Below are 22,158 nucleotides of genomic sequence, written 5' to 3' on the forward strand. Positions count from 1 at the left end.
GCTGTGTGCGACGTTAAACACCCCCGCAAAAACAACCAAACAAAAACAGAACAAAAAGCAAAACAAAATAAAAACAACCAAACAACAACAAACAATCAAACAAAAACAGCAACAAAAATAACACAAACAAAACAAAACAAAAAACAAACAAACACATATATGTGTTACCATGGTCGTTGCCGTGATGCATTTGGGCGGTCGGTTTTATTGTCATCTGCTTAGGTTTTTTTTCCATCAAATTTCATTTTTTCGAACAAGGTCATGTTAAATTTTAGAAACTTATCCAGATATTTAAATAACAACTTTTCATGCAATGTTACTTGGGGTGACGTTTCTTTTGCGGTTCAGTATAGATCTAGTTGATTGTATGCGCAATGACATCGAGTTAATAACATGAAAATGACATTTAATGGAAATATGAGTATGTAAACTGCCATCTGATGACATGAATAATGACAAATAGCTCATATCAGATACAACGACATATAGCTTATAGTATGTACAGTTGGAACCCGTGAAGATCCAGGGTAGAATAGGTCTTCAGCAACCCATGCTTGCCGTAAAAGGCGACCACGCTTGTCGCAAGAGGTGACTAATGGGATCGCTGACTTGGTTGATGCATGTCATCGATCCCAATTACGTCGATCGATGCTCATGATATCAATCACTGGATTGTCTGGTCCAGACTCGATTATTTACAGACCGCCGTCATATAGTTGGAATATTGCTGAGTGCGGCGTTAAACAACAAACCAACGAACCAACTATGATCGTGGGTACGAATCTTGGTTCGCCCTGATTATGAGTCTAGCTTTGTCAGAACCATGCCCCAGCTCGTGGGCTTCTCCAAAGTGGTAAACGTCTGAGACCTGAGTCACGTCGGCGTTAAACAACCAACCAACCATCCAACCAACCAACCGTTGTGTCGGACTCTGATGTGTTGAATTTTCGGTTGTGTCGAATTGATTGCCCAGTCCGATTATTTCAAAGTTTTCCACTAATTGGCGAATCGGATGTATCGTATTTTCGGTTGTCTCGAACTTAGTTGCAGTCACAAGGACAAAGGCAAGTGCAAACATAAGCTATATTATTCTAATTGAAATATGTGCACATACAATTCTACATTTCACTCGGAGATCATCAAAGGAACGATGTTTGTACATTGATTGAGTAGCACGTCTCACGCACTCTAAGAGTATGTGTTCTAATACTGAAGCCTGGACGCGTCCACACGTTCTGCCACAGAACACGAATATTCTAATTCGGGCAGCGCGTGTTCTATTGCTGAACGCCTGTGATCTGTTGTAGAAAGCGCGTGTTTTCTCCTGGGTCCATGCATATTAGCAGAGATAAAGTGCTGAATACTGATAGATAAATGTTTAATTCGACCAGATATTTGTGTTAGTCTTTTGAGAAGAAAAGATCTAGCGGCTGATAGATTGGTAAGCCAAACAGAAAATATGTATAAGAAGGGTGATATTTTGATGAATAATAACCACTCTACAAACCCGGCATACATTGTTTTAATAACTCACATATAGCCTGACTAAATAAAACAAAAATGATTATTGAAATACAGCATATTATTTTGGTAATACTTGGAAATAACACAACATGAATATAATTAATATAAAATGATAAGCAACACACTTATGTTATAAGCGACAACACGTGTTCCATCAACACGTGTTCCATCGGGGTTCTGTTTTTCTAACTAGCATTCAAAGCTGCCCATGCTCAGTGAACCACATCCGTTATGTGAGAAAACTGGCGTGACGTCGCATTTTTTGGGCGCTACAATTACCATCATCTAAGGGGTATCTGTGGTAAGTATCCATCTAGGAATACTTTTCTTCATATTCAATCCTAAATATTTCGGTGATAAAATCATATATCACATACGAAGTAAAAACCTGCCCAATACAGACGACATATTCCTTTACCCGCCATTTCTGTCATTGTTCCCCACGCATTAATTTCAAATTTTGAGACTAAATCCAAAACCAGTTTGCACTTGTGACTATTTGAAAGTTTCCGAAATGATGTTCAAGTAAATAAATATATACTCCAGGTTTTGTATGACTCCAGACAGATGTTCGTCTTTGAACGTGCAAAGAGGGCTGCATGCTACAAATCTCAGAAAATCTTTATTTGGAATCTGAGGCCATGATCAGCGAGAGCAATGCATCGACATCGGCGGAGAGTAGTGTAAGTATGTACCGAACGCAAAGAACTAAAACTACACAGGACAATGGTTTTTGTTTTTTTATGTGAAATATTTTAGAGAAACAGACAACCGTTCTTTTGTTGTTCTATTACAGGGCGCATTGCAGATTACCAGTACCACGGCAATTAATGAACTCAGCACACGACTAGGCCAAGGAGGAACAGTGAGTGAGTGAGTTGGGTTTATCGCCGCTTTTAACCGTATTCCAGTTATATCGCGGCGTGTCAGCTTAATGTGGGAGGAAAGCCCGAAGTGATGCAGGTCTCAGACGTGTACCACTTCGGTGAAACCCACGAGCACGGGTATGGTGCTGACACACCTAGAAACATAATCGGGGCGAACCGGGATTCGAACCCACAATCACAATCAGCGTTCAGAATATTTTCAGAACACATGGACACGTTCTTAAAGTGTAACTTCCATCTGTCTAGTGTTCAGATGTAGCACACTTCGGTTTAGAGTACAAGTTTATTACATTGTGTACGCTGTCATGCTTTCAGTGTTGTGACCATGATTTCGGATGTGTCGAGCACTTGGGTAAATCTATTTCTTTCTCAGATCCCTTGTAATTCGACACAACGTTGTTCGTTTTTTAATTTTTTTATGTTCAATGAATGTGCATAAAAACCGAAATTTGACAACATTGAAAATGAGAAATATTGAAAATGTTAGCATGAGGTTTGAAATGCTCAATTCAGCGCCGTCAAATCTACATGTACCATATAGCTGTTCACTCTGTGAAAACGGAATGTATACATGCAGTGGAATTCTCAGTTGTACCATGACAAAATACAATGCGAAATCTTTGGTCTTTGATAATGAATGAGTGAATGGGCAAGGATTGAGTCCAGTTATTAAATGAATCATTGAGAATTGCCTTTAAACAAACATATGTCGCAGTAAACACTCCAACGTTGTAATTAACGCACTTCACTAGCATACAAGATATTTTTCTAAACCGCTGCTGTTATAACTACTGCTTTCTTTGTGACATCATCGTCGGAGAATGAGAAGCTCAAAATTTTAAATTCTCTCTCTTTGATATAAATTGAGAAACCTTGAATTTGGCCGAAAACTCGTCAACGATATAAACTGCATTTAAGAGATTTTCCCGGATATGGAAAACATATTCTTGAGTCAAGAACAAGTCATACCCTTTGACCTATCACTGACAAGATCGCCTCCAGGGTCAAGTTGATAGAGCATCTGCTCGGAGAGCAGAAGGTCAGAGGTTCGATCCATAGGCCGCGTCATACCGTTAACAGATGGTACTTGTTGTTATCCTGCCTGGCGCTCGGCATTAGATGATATTACAAGGACAAGTTGGCTCTGAGGCAGTATAATGTGTAGGGTATCTACGTTACAACTGCGGCTTGGTATACTAGAGGGCTAGCACTAACACACCAGCATTAGTCTGGACTAGTAAAAACAGTCATACACACACGCACACAAATAATCGCACACACACTCACGTGCTTGTACATCCTATATAAGTGCAATAATCTTGAACGTGACGTTAAAACCCTTTTCACCTCACCTTCACATTGCCTCCTCCCCATCACCTCACCCCACCTCACCTAACCCACCTCACCTCACTTTACCCCACCCCACCCCACCATCCCCCTCCGCCCCACCTCACCTCACCTCACTTTACCCCACCCCACCCAACCATCCCCCTCCACCCCACCCCACCTCATTACTGACAATGTTTGCTGGCAACAAACTCTGAATACAACTATCACGTGACTAAAACACAAACGTCATCAATTTTAACATTACTTGCGAGTAATCAAGTTTGATTCAACTCATTTTCATGGCCATGGTCTCATTATAACTGAGCGAACTCTATGGCAGTTATTGACTTTCTAGATGCTGTTTAGCTGCGATGAGATGTACCCGTGGCCAGAGTCGTCAGCAGACAGAGAGACAGACGGACGACGGGCCAAGCCTCAGTAACTGGATACAACGCCGCTCGTAGCTTCAGCCCCTACGCTACGCACAAAAGAAGTCTTCAGAAGAATGTAGTGTCTCTGGTTGATATCTTGACCTCCGCCACACCTATGTAGATACCCTCCTTTGTCCGGTCAATCGTGTAGATGGACTTCTCAGTCGTCCTCCTGTAGGGAGATGGACACAAACATATACTACAATCTATGGACAATGTTTCACAAATGACGTGGCTACCTTTCGGTGGTCATTGCCAATACCAGCTGTGATGATATTAATTCATTCGTGGATACAAAGTTACATGTGATACTCGTCTCACACCTGCCTCTGCGATACGACTGTGCTGTTCTGAGTACGACGTTAGATATCAATTGAATTTATTATGTGAGACAGACATGTGCTGTCATTATTTGAAATCGTTTGGAAGAAAAATGCCTTGGCTCCAGATGCACGTATTCGATTCAAGACTGAACGTTTATCAGCCAGTCTGAAAATCGCGGTTTAAAAGGAATTAGCTCAAAGCGTGCGAAAGAAAAAAACACGTGCAGCATGGACTAGCTGGAGTCATGACATGATACATTTAACAACTACTCATCACCTGCCTCTGCAGCTCAGTGGGAAAACAGTGGGTTACAAAACTCACGTGAGGTTGCAGGTTCGATTCACGTCATGGAATTTTCATGTAAAAATGTGACTTTAAACCAATCATCAATCAGAATTGTGTTCACACCAAGAGGCAACTTTATAAAACGTTAATTGTAAAACCTGGGTATGACAATTGAAATGTAAAACCTCAAAGTGGTTTAAGAGTGTGATCTATTTCAAAACCAAAGTTTGGAAGAGAACCACCTCGAAACTTGGGTTTGGAAGATGAGCTGGTTACTAGGTTTACCCGAGGTTGTGAGGAACCTAATGCAATATGGGATAATACGGTAATACGTTTAGAATAGCGTTTAATGGGGTTACAGACGTGGTTGGGGATGGGGTCTGGAAAAAGCTATTTTAGCAGTATAACTGGATTAATTTGGTGATTGGTGGGTGGTTGTCACTAACGCATGTGAATGGTCTATCGTAGTAATTTTCATTGTCAGCAACATGTATGAGAGGAATACTACTAGTCATACAACCACATCACATTTCTGAACATAGAGATTATTAAACCCGGCCGGGAAACGAACCTGCAACCTCTTGAATTGTAGTCCTTCACGCTACCACCTGTGCTGCGGAGACTGTTGTCGGTTACAGTGAGTGAGTGAGTGAGTTGGGTTTAACGCCGCTTTTAACATTATTCCAGTTATATCACGGCGTGTCAGCTTAATGTGGGAGGAAAGCCCGAAGTGATGCAGGTCTCAGACGTTTACCACTTTGGTGAAACCCACAATTACGGGTATGGTGCTGACAAACCTAGAAACATAATAGGGGCGAACCGGGATTCGAACCCACAATCATAGGTTTCTTGCATGTCCAAGGGACGCAACTCTGCACAGCAAATCGCGCCGCCTTAGACGACTGGGCCACCCGTGCCCCTGTCGCTAACAAGTGTCAATTCTCCTAGCCACCATTAACCAAGTTAAGTTGTATATGTTTATGTTATTATTGTACCAAGTTCGTTGTAAGTCCTGGTGGTATATGTGTTTTGCAAGTGCCCGTGAATCTGTTTCCACGTGTAATTTCAATATATTCTTTACATCTTAGCCATATTTGACTTACTGCCTTATGATATGCACTTTATTGAAACAGGTTTAAATCCCAAACGGGGGCACGGGTGGCCCAGTCGTCTAAGGCGCAGCGATTCGCTGTGCAGAGTTGCGTCCCTTGGGCACGCCAGAAACCTATGATTGTGGGTTCGAATCCATGTTCGCCCCGATTATGTTTCTAGGTTTGTCAGAACCATACCCGTGCTCGTGGGTTTCACCGAAGTGGGAAACGTCTGAGACCTGCATCACTTCGGGCTTTCCTCCCACATTAAGCTGACACGTCGCGATATAACTGGAATACTGTTAAAAGCGGCGTTAAATCCAACTCACTCACTCAATTAAATCCCAAACATATTAAACATGTTTAAATCAAAAACATATATCAACTTTCAACATGTTAAAATTTGATACATATTTAAACGTGTTTATATTGGACACATGTTTAGATGATAGAGATGTTGTGTTAAGGTGGTGATTAGACTGTGAGTCAATAGCTCATTACTTGAGTTTAGACCTAAATGCGTTTCCATAGAACACACCAAATGTGTATCTGTTTAGGATTGAAACACATTCCTAATCACGTTAAGATCTAAACAAGTCTTGTCTGTGTTGAAATTCTAAACACATTTTTACAATGCATTGCGAATCCAATCCAATCTCGCATAACATTTGACATATCCCGAATTACAACGAAAGTCGTAGTGCTGAGACGATCGTAACTCCCATACTTTAACATAGGCTTACGACAGTCGTAGCGCTGAGATGATCGTAACTCCCATACTTTAACATGGACTTACGCCAGTCGTAGTGCTGAGGCGATCGTAGCTCCCATACTTTAACATAGGCTTACGCCAGTCGTAGTGCTGAGGCGATCGTAGCTCCCATACTTTAACATAGGCTTACGCCAGTCGTAGTGCTGAGGCGATCGTAGCTCCCATACTTTAACATAGGCTTACGCCAGTCGTAGTGCTGAGGCGATCGTAGCTCCCATACTTTAACATAGGCTTACGCCAGTCGTAGTGCTGAGGCGATCGTAGCTCCCATACTTTAACATAGGCTTACGCCAGTCGTAGTGCTGAGGCGATCGTAGCTCCCATACTTTAACATAGGCTTACGCCAGTCGTAGTGCTGAGGCGATCGTAGCTCCCATACTTTAACATAGGCTTACGCCAGTCGTAGTGCTGAGGCGATCGTAGCTCCCTTACTTTAACATAGGCTTACGACAGTCGTAGTGCTGAGACGATCGTAGCTCCCATACTTTAACATGGACTTACGCCAGTCGTAGTGCTGAGGCGATCGTAGCTCCCTTACTTTAACATAGGCTTACGACAGTCGTAGTGCTGAGACGATCGTAGCTCCCATACTTTAACATGGACTTACGACAGTCGTAGTGCTAAGAAGATCGTAGCTCCATACTTTAACATAGGCTTACGACAGTCGTAGCGCTGTGAGGATTGTAGCTCCATACTTTATATAGGAAAGTATAGAGTAACAGTGCTAGTGTAGGTGTATACATGCACTGGATACTAGTAAATGGCATCGTTAATAATTACCTCTTTCTGCGAAAGTCCTCAATTGCATGGATCCTGTTCCGTCGGGCGAAGATTAACTCTTTCGCAGCGTCCTTGAAAGATCTGTTGGTGGCCACATAGATAAATGGATTGAGCATGCTGGCCAGTTTGGCGAACATGGTGGGGAGAGTGGTCGTCCATATAGGCAGGTTGGGGTCGTACACTGACCACAGGCACACGAAGGTGTAGGGGGACCACACTATGGTGAAGATGATGACCATTGTCAGACACATCTGGAACAAACCATACTCATCATCATTATTTAAAAAAACCCAACTGCATATCACTTGATTAATTTATGAAATGGTCCGATACGGGGGACTCTTATTTAGCATGGCAACAAACAGTTGCATTTAAAACCTGTTTTTAATACAAAGTACCATGTTATGGAAATGTATCTATTATTGACTGAGACATCAAGGTGTATCTTTCTGAGAAATAGGCTGTACGCATGGCCCAGCCATCTTAGGCGCTGGAATTTGCTATGCAGAGTTGCGGCCCTTAGGTGTGCCAGGAATCTATGATCGTTCGCCCTGATTATGTGTCTAGCTTTGTCAGAACCATGCCCCTGCTCGTGGGCCTCTCCAAAGTGGTAAACGTCTGAGACCTGAGTCACTTCGGGCTTTCCTCCCACATCAAGTTGACACGACGAGATATAATCGCAATGCTGTTCAAAGCGGCGGTAAAACCAACTCACCCATTCGTGAATTTAACTTGGCGACAAACCTAAAGTCTGACAGAATTGCTTCAGATGGGTAATTAAGTGTCTCTATGTAACAACATGATGTCTATCGGTAGGTTACTACCGTTATCTTTTCTCAAAGTCGGGCAAGAATGATGAGAATGATGGAAAATATGTTAGTTCTCACATGGCGGTTGTCATTTATTCGCACTGATATTTAACACTAAGAGACGAATGGGATCTAACTTTTAGCTTAAACTATCATTATTATAATATACAAGGACAACAATCATTATCAAAGACACGATAAGCTACCGATAGTTAATAAAGTTATCAATGGTGCCTAAATGTTCGTAGTCAATTCCAGGACCGCGTCCGTAGTCTAGTGGAAGAGCGTCTTCCAGGAGAGCGGAAGGGCCGGGGTTCGATCCCAGGCAGCGTCATACCAAAAGATGTAAAAGATGGTACCTGTTGTTACCCTGCCTGGCATCAAGGGGCTAAAACACTGCTTGATCGGCACGGAGTCAGTACACTGTGTCTGAGTGGGGTACCCATGTTAAACTGTTATTGTATCTCAGTGGACTAGCACTATAACAATATATAGATTAGTACAAGCACACACACACTCACGCACGCACGCACAAACACACACACGAAATATAAGAGCAATAATCTTGAACGCGACCTCAAATCCTATTTTACCTCACCTCACCTCACCTCACCTCATAGTCAATCTATCTGAATTCTGACTTAGTGCAATCGTTGAGGATTAAGCAGATTTATTCGTCTGTAAGGAATTGGTTTCCAGTAATAGGTTCACAAGGGCAACGAGTACCTGTTTTAGCTCGGCCACTGATCACGTCTCGCGCAGTGTGGGAAACAGGGAGAGACGAGAGACTGAGATTTACCATCACGCAGAGAGAGGGGAGCATGTGCCTGCAGGTGTCTAGGCTTCATCTTCCTCTGTTGCAGATCGCTCACGATCGTATTGCCACTTTGATGAACATATTGTGAGAAAACGGGAGAGATACTTTAAATACTGCCTGGTAGACGTTGTTACTGTTTATAGATGATTACTGGTGTGTCCCACGTGCTTATGTGAGTGAGTATGGTTTTACGCCTTTTTAGCAATATTCCAGCAATATCACGTCAGGGGACACTCGAAATAAGCTTCACACATTGTACCCATGTGGGGGATAGAACTCGGATCTTCGGCGTGAGGAGCGAACGTTTTACCCACAAGGCTACCTCATGTCCCTGTACATAATGATATAAGCATATACTGTCCTAAAATGCCTTGTTCATTAAGCTATGCTGATTCTGTTACAACTGCTTATAATTCGCATGTAGTTTTGCATGTATATCAAAATATATTTTCTATTTATGTATCCATTGAACTGGAGATCAGAAAGTCTTATTTACAGAGGTGAGGTGAGGTGAAATTGGGTTTAACGTCGCGTCCAAGATTATTGCACTTATATATAGCGACGTGCATGCACGTGTGTGTGTGGCTGCTTGTACTAGTCCGGACTGATGCCGATTTATAGTGCTAGCCAACTGAGATACCATGCCGCAGTTTTAACATGAATACCCCACTCAGACACAGTATACTGACTCTGAGCCGACCAGTCCTTGTTTTAGCCCCTTAATGCCTAGCGCCAGACAGGGTAACAACAAGTACCACCTTTTAACGTCTTTTGGTATGACGCTTTCCGGGCGGACGCTCTACCACTAGACCACGGAGTCGGTCCTTATTTACAGAGAAGCAAGACCCAGATAATAGTGAAATTATCAGAATCATAATATCATTACCATCGGATCTTCTGCTCGCTACCGCGACACAAAGATCTGAGATCAGAACGACCTTTCTTCCGACCAATCAGGACTTTGCTTACGAGAACGAGATGTGTTTGTTAATTCCAAAAGACAGTACGACTGATTCCGAATACTAACATAGTCTATTTTTCGATTCAATGCGATAAACATTTGACAGACTCTCCATAGCCCATGGCTAGTACTGCCATACAGTCTGGGCCATCTATTGTGCATTTGTTTCTTTTGTTCAGTTTTCAACAGACAACATTTGTCCAAATATATTTCAACAGTAATCGGAAATGGAAGACGCCATTTGAAACTAGTTTCGTGTAGCTCGAGAAAGCCGCTTTCTGAATGGCTAATGTCGACTTCCTGTTAGTCATGTCATTAGTCGGTTAGAGTTCTCAAAAGGTCGTTCTGACGTGACCTGTAATGGGATGTCCTCAGATCTTTGATGTAGCGGTAGCGAACAATCAATATCTGGGGTGCGTTGCCAAACGCCAATCGCTTGTAAGCGATGTACAGCGATTCACTTTACAACAGGGCGCTAACCTTCCACCGCTTGCAATCGCACAAAGCGCTGGCTGACCAAACCGAAAAGGCGGCTGACGGAAATTTAAGCTTGACAGCGGAACAAGAAATTCTTGACTGGATCAACTGGGAAATGGACACAGGCAGCTGACACCCCAGCGTCCCCAATCTGCTCCACACCTTCAAAGTATTCACCAATAGTCATAAGTTCATCGGCTCGTCATCGAGCCTCTTCTATTACGTTCTTCATTAGGGCAAGGCAGCCAAGCGGTAGTTGCGCCGGAATGGAAGAATGCGCAAGCGCTTCGACTCCAGAATCAATCTCATTAAAATGAAATCTCGCTATCGCTAAACAAAGATCTGAGGACATCCCATTAGAGGTCACGTCAGAACGACCTTTTATCCGACCAATCAGAGCGTCGCTTACCAGATCATGAAAGTGACAGTCGGAATGTGATTTCTAATCATGCATCCTCGAAAACTTTAACACGGGGTATTCCGAACTATAGTTACGGGTTTAACGACTGAATCCATACAATCTGGACCATCTTTTAGCGATTCCAAAATATTCGTTTGTTCAGGTTTCTAATTTTTAATCGAGAATTTGTCAAAATATGTTTCGAAGCGTAGCCGCCAATTTGAAATTAGTGCCGTAAAGCACGAGAAAGCTGCCTTCTGAAAACTGAGGTCGCTCTGACGTGACCCGTAAGGGGATGTCCTCAGATCTTTGTTTAGCGATAGCGAGAACTTAGATCTGCTTTTAATGAGATTGCTCCAGAATGAGCGATTACTTTGCTTTATACAGTTACTTTAAGCGATTGGTGGCTTGCACCGCGCCCCTTTTTTTAATAAGATTGACTTTAGTTCAGTGTCATAGTCATCCTTCTTACCCCAGTGACTTTGATCTCAACCTTCATCTTGTGGACTTGCTTTGCTTCATCAAGGTCCATAGTTTTACGTGTGTTCATTCTCAGCGTCGCGGACTTCTTCACTATCTTATAGTAGGAGAAGGACATGATCGCAATGTGGACGAGGTAGCAGAAGACCACGAGGCAGTAGACGTAGGCGACGTCCCAATCATTGGCACTGGTCCAGTCGATGCTGCACGACGTCCCGAACGGCTCGATGGTGTAGCGGCTCCACCCGAACAGTGGCGGCGCCGTCCATAGCACAGTGTACAGCCACGTGAGAAACAACACGAACTGGGTCATACTCACCGTCAACTTGTAGTCTAGGGGATAGAATTAGAGGCAATAATACCACCTGACTGACCTTGATAACACTGTATACGCTACAACAGTAAAACAAGAACTCAAAGGTCACGCCTACTCAGACAATTCTGCCAAAAGTTGTTGCACTTGTTGTCTCGCCAGTTCGTGGCTGGATAATACCATTTCAAACCCATATCCATCAGTTACCAATACCCCAAGGTGAAAGAATATACACACATCTTAATATTTCAAAAGAAGATGAAATTCATTAAATTTATTATTCTTTTGTCCGGCTCCTGATTTTATAAGAAACGAGATCTACCAGGTCAAGGAACCACTATGTCATGTCTAATGATGTCATGGAGTCACCGAGCCACTGTGTCATTGCTCATGGAGTCACCAAACCATTGTGTCATGGTGTCATGGAGCAACCAAACCATTGTCTCATGGTGTCATGGAGTCTCAGAACCATTGTCTCGTGGTGTCATGGAGCCACCAAACCATTATCTCATGGTGTCATGGAGCCACCAAACCATTGTCTCATGGAGCCACCAAACCATTGTCTCATGGTGTCATGGAACCACCAAACCATTGTCTCATGGTGTCATGGAGCCACCAAACCATTGTCTCATGGTGTCATGTAGTCACAGAATCAATGTCTCATGGTGTCATGGAGTCACAGAGCCACCAAACCATTGTCTCATGGTGTCATGGAGCCACCAAACCATTGTCTCATGGTGTCATGGAGCCACCAAACCATTGTCTCATGGTGTCATGGAGCCACCAAACCATTGTCTCATGGTGTCATGGAGCCACCAAACCATTGTCTCATGGTGTCATGGAGCCACCAAACCATTGTCTCATGGTGTCATGGAGCCACCAAACCATTGTCTCATGGTGTCATGGAGCCACCAAACCATTTTCTCATGGTGTCATGGAGCCACCAAACCATTGTCTCATGGTGTCATGTAGTCACAGAATCATTGTCTCATGGTATCATGTAGTCACAGAATCATTGTCTCATGGTGTCATGGAGTCTCAGAACCATTGTATGGTGGTGTCATGGAGTCACAGAACCATTGTCTTATGGTGTCATGGAGTCACAGAACCATTGTCCCATGGTGTCATGGAGCCACCAAACCATTGTCTCATGGTGTCATGGAGCCACCAAACCATTGTCTCATGGTATCATGTAGTCACAGAATCATTGTCTCATGGTATCATGTAGTCACAGAATCATTGTCTCATGGTGTCATGGAGTCTCAGAACCATTGTATGGTGGTGTCATGGAGCCACCAAACCATTGTCTCATGGTGTCATGGAGCCACCAAACCATTGTCTCATGGTGTCATGGAGCTACCAAACCATTGTCTCATGGTGTCATGGAGTCACAGAACCATTGTCCCATGGTGTCATGGAGCCACCAAACCATTGTCTCATGGTATCATGTAGTCACAGAATCATTGTCTCATGGTATCATGTAGTCACAGAATCATTGTCTCATGGTGTCATGGAGTCTCAGAACCATTGTATGGTGGTGTCATGGAGTCACAGAACCATTGTCTTATGGTGTCATGGAGTCACAGAACCATTGTCCCATGGTGTCATGGAGCCACCAAACCATTGTCTCATGGTGTCATGTAGTCACAGAATCATTGTCTCATGGTATCATGTAGTCACAGAATCATTGTCTCATGGTGTCATGGAGTCTCAGAACCATTGTATGGTGGTGTAATGGAGTCACAGAACCATTGTCTCATGGTGTCATGGAGCCACCAAACCATTGTCTCATGGTGTCATGGAGCCACCAAACCATTGTCTCATGGTGTCATGGAGCCACCAAACCATTGTCTCATGGTGTCATGGAGCCACCAAACCATTGTCTCATGGTGTCATGGAGCCACCAAACCATTGTCTCATGGTGTCATGTAGTCACAGAATCATTGTCTCATGGTATCATGTAGTCACAGAATCATTGTCTCATGGTGTCATGGAGTCTCAGAACGATTGTATGGTGGTGTCATGGAGTCACAGAACCATTGTCTTATGGTGTCATGGAGTCACAGAACCATTGTCCCATGGTGTCATGGAGCCACCAAACTATTGTCTCATGGTGTCATGTAGTCACAGAATCATTGTCTCATGGTGTCATGTAGTCACAGAATCATTGTCTACACGTGACATGGAGTAATGCAACCAATGTCTACACGTGACATTGAGTAATGGAACCAATGTCTACACGGGGCATGGAGTAATGCAACCGATGTCTACACGTGACATGGAGTAATGCAACCAATGTCTACACGTGACATTGAGTAATGGAACCAATGTCTACACGGGGCATGGAGTAATGCAACCAATGTCTAGACGTGACATGGAGTAATGTAACCAATGTCTACACGTGACATTGAGTAATGGAACCAATGTCTACACGGGGCATGGAGTAATGCAACCAATGTCTACACGTGACATGGAGTAATGCAACCAATGTCTACACGTGACATTGAGTAATGGAACCAATGTCTACACGGGGCATGGAGTAATGCAACCAATGTCTAGACGTGACAGGGAGTAATGCAACCAATGTCTACACGTGACATTGAGTAATGGAACCAATGTCTACACGGGGCATGGAGTAATGGAACCAATGTCTACACGTGACATGGAGTAAAAAAACTAAATTAAATGTCTACACGAGTCATCGAGTAATGGAACCAATGTCTAAACGTGACATAGAGTAATAGAACCAATGTCTACAATGAACATGGAGTAATAGAACCTATGTCTACACGGGGCGTGGAGTAATGGAACCAATGTCTACACGTGACATGGAGTAATAGAACCAGGGTTTACACGGGGCATGGAGTAATGGAACCAATGTCTACACAGGACATGGAGTAATGGAACCAATGTCTACACGGGGCATGGAGTAATGGAACCAATGTCTACACAGGACATGGAGTAATGGAACCAATGTCTACACAGGACATGGAGTAATGGAACCAATGTCTACACGGGGATGGAGTAATGGAACCAATGTCTACACAGGACATGGAGTAATGGAACCAATGTCTACACAGGACATGGAGTAATGGAACCAATGTCTACACGTGACATGGAGTAATGGAACCAATGTCTACACAGGGCATGGAGTAATGGAACCAATGTCTACACAGGGCATGGAGTAATGGAACCAATGTCTACACAGGGATGGAGTAATGGAACCAATGTCTACACAGGACATGGAGTAATGGAACCAATGTCTACACGGGGCATGGAGTAATGGAACCAATGTCTACACAGGACATGGAGTAATGCAACCAATGTCTACACGGGGATGGAGTAATGGAACCAATGTCTACACAGGACATGGAGTAATGGAACCAATGTCTACACAGGACATGGAGTAATGCAACCAATGTCTACACGGGGCATGGAGTAATGGAACCAATGTCTACACGGGGCATGGAGTAATGCAACCAATGTCTACACAGGACATGGAGTAATGGAACCAATGTCTACACAGGGATGGAGTAATGGAACCAATGTCTACACAGGACATGGAGTAATGGAACCAATGTCTACACGGGGCATGGAGTAATGGAACCAATGTCTACACAGGACATGGAGTAATGCAACCAATGTCTACACGGGGATGGAGTAATGGAACCAATGTCTACACAGGACATGGAGTAATGGAACCAATGTCTACACAGGACATGGAGTAATGCAACCAATGTCTACACGGGGCATGGAGTAATGGAACCAATGTCTACACGGGGCATGGAGTAATGCAACCAATGTCTACACAGGACATGGAGTAATGGAACCAATGTCTACACAGGGATGGAGTAATGGAACCAATGTCTACACAGGACATGGAGTAATGCAACCAATGTCTACACAGGGATGGAGTAATGGAACCAATGTCTACACGGGGATGGAGTAATGGAACCAATGTCTACACAGGGATGGAGTAATGGAACCAATGTCTACACAGGACATGGAGTAATGGAACCAATGTCTACACAGGGATGGAGTAATGGAACCAATGTCTACACGGGGCATGGAGTAATGGAACCAATGTCTACACAGGACATGGAGTAATGGAACCAATGTCTACACAGGACATGGAGTAATGGAACCAATGTCTACACAGGACATGGAGTAATGGAACCAATGTCTACACAGGACATGGAGTAATGGAACCAATGTCTACACAGGACATGGAGTAATGGAACCAATGTCTACACAGGACATGGAGTAATGGAACCAATGTCTACACAGGACATGGAGTAATGGAACCAATGTCTACACAGGACATGGAGTAATGGAACCAATGTCTACACAGGGATGGAGTAATGGAACCAATGTCTACACGTGACATGGAGTAATGGAACCAATGTCTACACAGGACATGGAGTAATGGAACCAATGTCTACACAGGACATGGAGTAATGGAACCAATGTCTACACAGGACATGGAGTAATGGAACCAATGTCTACACAGGACATGGAGTAATGGAACCAATGTCTACACAGGACATGGAGTAATGGAACCAATGTCTACACAGGACATGGAGTAATGGAACCAATGTCTACACAGGACATGGAGTAATGCAACCAATGTCTACACAGGACATGGAGTAATGCAACCAATGTCTACACGTGACATGGAGTAATGGAACCAATGTCTACACAGGACATGGAGTAATGCAACCAATGTCTACACGGGGCATGGAGTAATGGAACCAATGTCTACACAGGACATGGAGTAATGGAACCAATGTCTACACAGGACATGGAGTAATGGAACCAATGTCTACACAGGACATGGAGTAATGGAACCAATGTCTACACAGGGCATGGAGTAATGGAACCAATGTCTACACGGGGCATGGAGTAATGCAACCAATGTCTACACGGGGGATGGAGTAATGGAACCAATGTCTACACAGGACATGGAGTAATGCAACCAATGTCTACACGGGGCATGGAGTAATGGAACCAATGTCTACACGGGGCATGGAGTAATGGAACCAATGTCTACACAGGGATGGAGTAATGGAACCAATGTCTACACGGGGCATGGAGTAATGGAACCAATGTCTACACGGGGCATGGAGTAATGGAACCAATGTCTACACAGGGATGGAGTAATGGAACCAATGTCTACACGGGGCATGGAGTAATGGAACCAATGTCTACACAGGACATGGAGTAATGCAACCAATGTCTACACGGGGCATGGAGTAATGGAACCAATGTCTACACAGGACATGGAGTAATGCAACCAATGTCTACACGGGGCATGGAGTAATGGAACCAATGTCTACACAGGACATGGAGTAATGGAACCAATGTCTACACGGGGGATGGAGTAATAGAACCAATGTCTACACGTGACATGGAGTAATGGAACCAATGTCTACACAGGACATGGAGTAATGCAACCAATGTCTACACGGGGCATGGAGTAATAGAACCAGGGTTTACACGGGGCATGGAGTAATGGAACCAATGTCTACACAGGACATGGTGTAATGGAACCAATGTCTACACGTGACATGGAGTAATGGAACCAATGTCTACACGTGACATGGAGTAATAGAACCAGGGTTTACACGGGGCATGGAGTAATGGAACCAATGTCTACACAGGACATGGAGTAATGGAACCAATGTCTACACAGGACATGGAGTAATGGAACCAGGGTTTACACGGGGCATGGAGTAATGGAACCAATGTCTCCACGCTACCTGGATAATTGGAACCAGAGTCTACACAGGACATTCATGGAACCAATGTGAAATGGATACTAGGTAAATAAATGACATGCATCATACTTACTGAGATGAGGCTTGCAGACAGACACGTAACGGTAAATGCTGATGACAGCAAGGGTGTTCATGGATGACTGGGCAAAGGTGAAGGTGAGGAATCCTTGCATCTTGCAGTACACCCAGCCAAACATATACTTGTTGGCAAAGCCGGATATGGTGGTGTACGGGTAGCCGAAAGCCGTGATACACAGGTCTGAGAACGCCATGTTGACCAGCAGCATGTTGTGGGGCCGGGATCGTAGCTTCTTGCTCCGTAAAATAACATAACAGACGAGGCCGTTCCCAAACGTGGCGATGATACCTGCAATAAGTATGCCACATAGGTTCTAGAGATTTAGATAGGTGTATATTGTCATTTCAATATTGACAAAGTTTGATATAGTTCTTGGAGTCAGGTGAAATACAGTGCGTTTATAACGTGTGTGTGTGTGTGTGTGTGTGTGCGTGCGTGCCTGCGTGTGTGTATGTGTGTGTGTGTGTGTGTTGAAGAAACTTCATTAGTGACAGCTGAATATGGCAAGACAAGCTCTTGTTTTTCTTAGAAATCGGAGAATCGGAGCCGGGTTATTGGGGCTATGAATGAGTGAGTGAGTGAGTAAGTGAGTGAGTTTGGTTTTACGCCGCTTTTAGCAATATTCCAGCAATATCACGGCGGGGGACACCAGAAATGGGCTTCACACATTGTACCCATGTCGGGATTCGAACCCGGGTCATCGGCGTGACAAGCGAACGCTTTAACCACTAGGCTACCCGACCGCCCCCATTGGGGCTATAAGCCAAAGCTTTAACCACAAGTCTACTTCATTTCCCCACTGCATCAACCGAACCAGTCGTTAGTATAAATGTCATTCAGTAATGTCATTTTGTCATGAACACTTCAAGAGTGAGGAACACATACTATCTTATTTCTATCAATGTCGATAACGGCGGCACATCATTTTGTTTTCTTCCGTGATGGCCTTTGAGAAGAAAAAAACTGCAAAAAGAAACTCACAGTCTAAAAAGAACAGTAACTTCAACTTGTGCTGCATGTTTTTGTCAATCACTTCAAGTACTTTTCATTCTAAACCTATAGCGTCTCCATGGTCCAGTGGATAGAGCGTCTGCCCAGACAGCGTAAGGTCAGTGGTTCGATCCTCAATCACGTCACACCACGAGGCGTTGAAAGCTGGTATTTATTGTTACTCTGTCTGGCACTTGGCATTTGGGATATAACACGAACCAGTCTCCCGGAGTCAGCATACTGTGTCAAAGTCAAAGTCAAAGTCAAAGATGTTTATTGTATCAAAGGCCATCGGCCCATATACAAGTTCAGATAAATACAGTGGGTGAGAATTTACAGATTGGGAGATACAACAAAAATTATATAAATATAACATTCATTTAACAATCGGTGATAATCATGAGGACTTTCTAGGGTGAGGTAATTAAAATTATGAATTTCCACTCAACATGTTATTTCGTAGTTCCATCCCATGTTTTACAAATAAAGACAGTTTAAACATTACATCGGCATCATTCGATGACAAAATAGAAACAAAAGCTATTCTACTTGTCTTAGATAAGAAACATTCTGGTATATATTTAGTACGTAATTCTGCATAATAAGGACATTCAAAGGTAAAATGTATTTCGTCTTCTATTGCAGAGTTACAGAATGGACAAATTCTTTGTATTCTTTCAAGTGATATATTCCGTCCAGCATACTGTGTCTTAATGGGGGTGTTCATGTTTAAACTGGGGCATGGTATCACAGTAATCAATGGGCTAGCACTCCAAAACTGGCAATAGTCCGTCCAGCTGCACACACACACACACACACACACACACACACACACACACACACACACACACACACACACACACACACACACCTTCGTAAAGATGATGTAAAAAGCCCCGATGCGCAGCCCCGGGTTTATTTTCTCTGCAGGGTTTTATTGTACGATAAACAACGGCCACGAGTCGTTTATTTCTTATATGAGATATTAACATAATGTACAGTCTCTTTAAGGATGTTGATAAAATTTACCTTTAAAAATATTTACCCTTTGTTAAGAATGTGCACACTCAAAAGAATCCAAAGTCCATTTTATGAACAGGTGGGTTTAATATTGATATTTCCCGCATATTCTCACAATCAGATTATCTGTATCTTTTCTCCCAATACCAATTGGCATAATTATCTCTAATTTGGATGAGATCGATCGAGATTTATCGCGTAGCTACCTTACAAATAATAACGTCAGATAGCCACTCGATAAGAACAATGAAGAACGAAGCGAAGTTTATATCACGATAAGACATTCATCAAACTATCATGACATCATTTCTGGAGGTTCGAACATGCGCTCGCAACATCGTAAATTTGACGACGTTATTTTTTGAGAGGGAGGTGTCAAGTGAGTTGTTCCCAGTAGATGTAGCCGGGCAGCGTAGATGGCCGAAGGATCGCATCCTATAGTGAGAGAGATGTGAGAATGTGCGAGAAAGTATCCCCACCCATCCCCCCCCACCCCCCCACCCCCACCCCCAGTTTATAAAATGGATTTGTTTCCGAGGTTGGATTCTATTCAAGGAGTTTTGATTTTATATATATATATTTATTTAAATAGGGGTAAATATTTTCAAAGCTTGTACGTGTTAGTAACACCCTTAAAGCGTCTGTACACAATATTGATATCTCATTTAAGAAATAAGCATTATTGTTTCTCGGACATCGGCACGTCATTATATTCAGTGTATTCCCAGCCAATGGAATCCATGATATAAACTGACATTGTATTACAGGGCCGATTTGAATGCGTTTCCAGTTTGTTTCTGAAATATTTAAATATCATTCCTCCTCAATAAACAAAAGTCACTTTTTGGAAAAATGCGCCCAAGAAACATATAGTTGTTGACCCCTAATCTTCAATCTATTTGTCTTGTAACTTACCACTGACGAATATGCTGGAAGAAATAGCTTTGTTGCAAACATTTCCAAACTTTCAAATCTTGGAAATAAGTGATGAAAATACCCTCTTTTAAAACCTCGGAAAGATGATATTCCCAAGGCCATGTGCGGAAAGTGATCGATTTGTAATGGATAAATCATGGATAGCTTGTTAATTTCTTTGTTGTTTAACGCCGCACTCAGCAATATTCCAGCTATATGACGGCGGTCTGAAAATAATCGAGTCTGAACAAAACAATCCAGTGATTGACATCATGAGCATCCATCCACGAAATTGGGATACGATGACATGCATCAACCAACTCAGCGAGCCTGACCACCCGACCCCGTTAGTCGCCTCTTACGACAAGCATAGTCGCCTTTTACTGCAAGAATAGGTTCCTGAAGATCATTTTAAACCGGAATCTTCACGGGTCTCATTGATAGCGGTGAGGTCTTTCTTGGAAACATAAAGTAAACTTGTTACGCGTTTAGATGGCGGGATGGTCGGTCTTTCTACTCACGGATACATGGGAATGATAAAGCTGTACATGTTCTTTCTAAATGTTTTGACAAATGTTACCAAATGATAACTGAAGGTAGCATAAAACAGCAGTGGGAACATGTTTATACATTATGTTAATTACTCAAGAATAAACAATGCAACAAGAATAACCGAGAAAGATGTACCAGATCCTAGATGGGATAACCAACATCAAAGAAAAGATGACTATCATGATATTTAAGACGTCAAAGCCTGATAATAACCAGTCTCGATTATCCACCGATACAGATTCCACAAGGCGGAAAGGACAAACTTACAGCGAACTATATGATTCTCACACTGAAATTCAGTGATGACACCAGGTGTTCGACAAAAGGGTAAACATGTCCTTCCCTACCGGTACATCCGTCACTCCAACAATTCACATGAAATGTTCATTTGTTATCTGCGATTCGACAGCGGTAATGCGTGCGTCAAAGAGGTGTTACAGAACAACTCAATAGGATTTGATCGCTGTACAATTGATTGTCATTCTTTACTCACCTATGGTGGCAAGGTACACAGACGTTGCCAAATACCCGATAGGCCCCAGTGACCTTAGTTTCCCTGATGCAAACAGCTGTTCCCAAGGGTCCAACACTGTCACGTTCCCCATTCCCAGACTCTACTGCAACATGGACGGCAATGTCCTATACCGTGACGCCGGTCCTTCAAATGTAAGCTTCATTGTCACGCGAACCATTTATAGATTGACGGCGACCTCGCCACTACAGTCTTCTCGCGCTTCATCAATGTCGACATGATGTTAAGCAGAAGTAAGAACACACGCTCATTAGAGGGATGTGATTGGTCGTCTCTTGTGTCATGGCTCAACAGAGTCACAGTAGCAAGATCCATCCACACCGATTCGCTGTAAATGAAAGCCTCAAAATCCCTTCCATAAGGGATCATCTAAAAGCATCATCATCTAAAAGCAGAGTCCATTGTACGATTCCGACTATATCATAAGCATGTGTTTATGAATCATTATCAGTTATCAGTTAGTGATTATACCAGGCGTTCGTGGATAGGTTCCACTGGTGGAGGCAAGTCAAATATTCATATGTAAAAACACTGGAGCGTATGGTATAAATTAAAATAGGGAATTGCATCAGACATAATTTTTGTCAGTGATGCATTTGGAAATGTCCTCAAC

At 43.1% G+C, this 22,158-nt stretch overlaps 1 protein-coding gene across 1 annotated transcript; it reads right to left on the bottom strand.

The window, feature by feature from the left end:
• Window positions 1–3,927: 3,927 nt before the first annotated feature.
• On the bottom strand, window positions 3,928–21,730 carry LOC124150634 (opsin-5-like). Its single transcript, XM_048393224.1, has 5 exons — window positions 21,507–21,730; window positions 17,531–17,824; window positions 11,360–11,700; window positions 7,424–7,674; window positions 3,928–4,343 (listed from the first exon to the last, which is right to left on the bottom strand). Exons 1-5 carry the CDS (start codon window positions 21,616–21,618, stop codon window positions 4,238–4,240), a joined length of 1,104 nt encoding a protein of 367 aa, XP_048249181.1. The 5' UTR covers window positions 21,619–21,730; the 3' UTR covers window positions 3,928–4,237.
• Between the last annotated feature and the right edge of the window lie 428 nt (window positions 21,731–22,158).

This window comes from Haliotis rufescens, unplaced genomic scaffold (assembly GCF_023055435.1).
Source record: "Haliotis rufescens isolate VD_foot unplaced genomic scaffold, xgHalRufe1.0.p SCAF_119, whole genome shotgun sequence".
Lineage (NCBI taxonomy): Eukaryota > Metazoa > Mollusca > Gastropoda > Lepetellida > Haliotidae > Haliotis > Haliotis rufescens.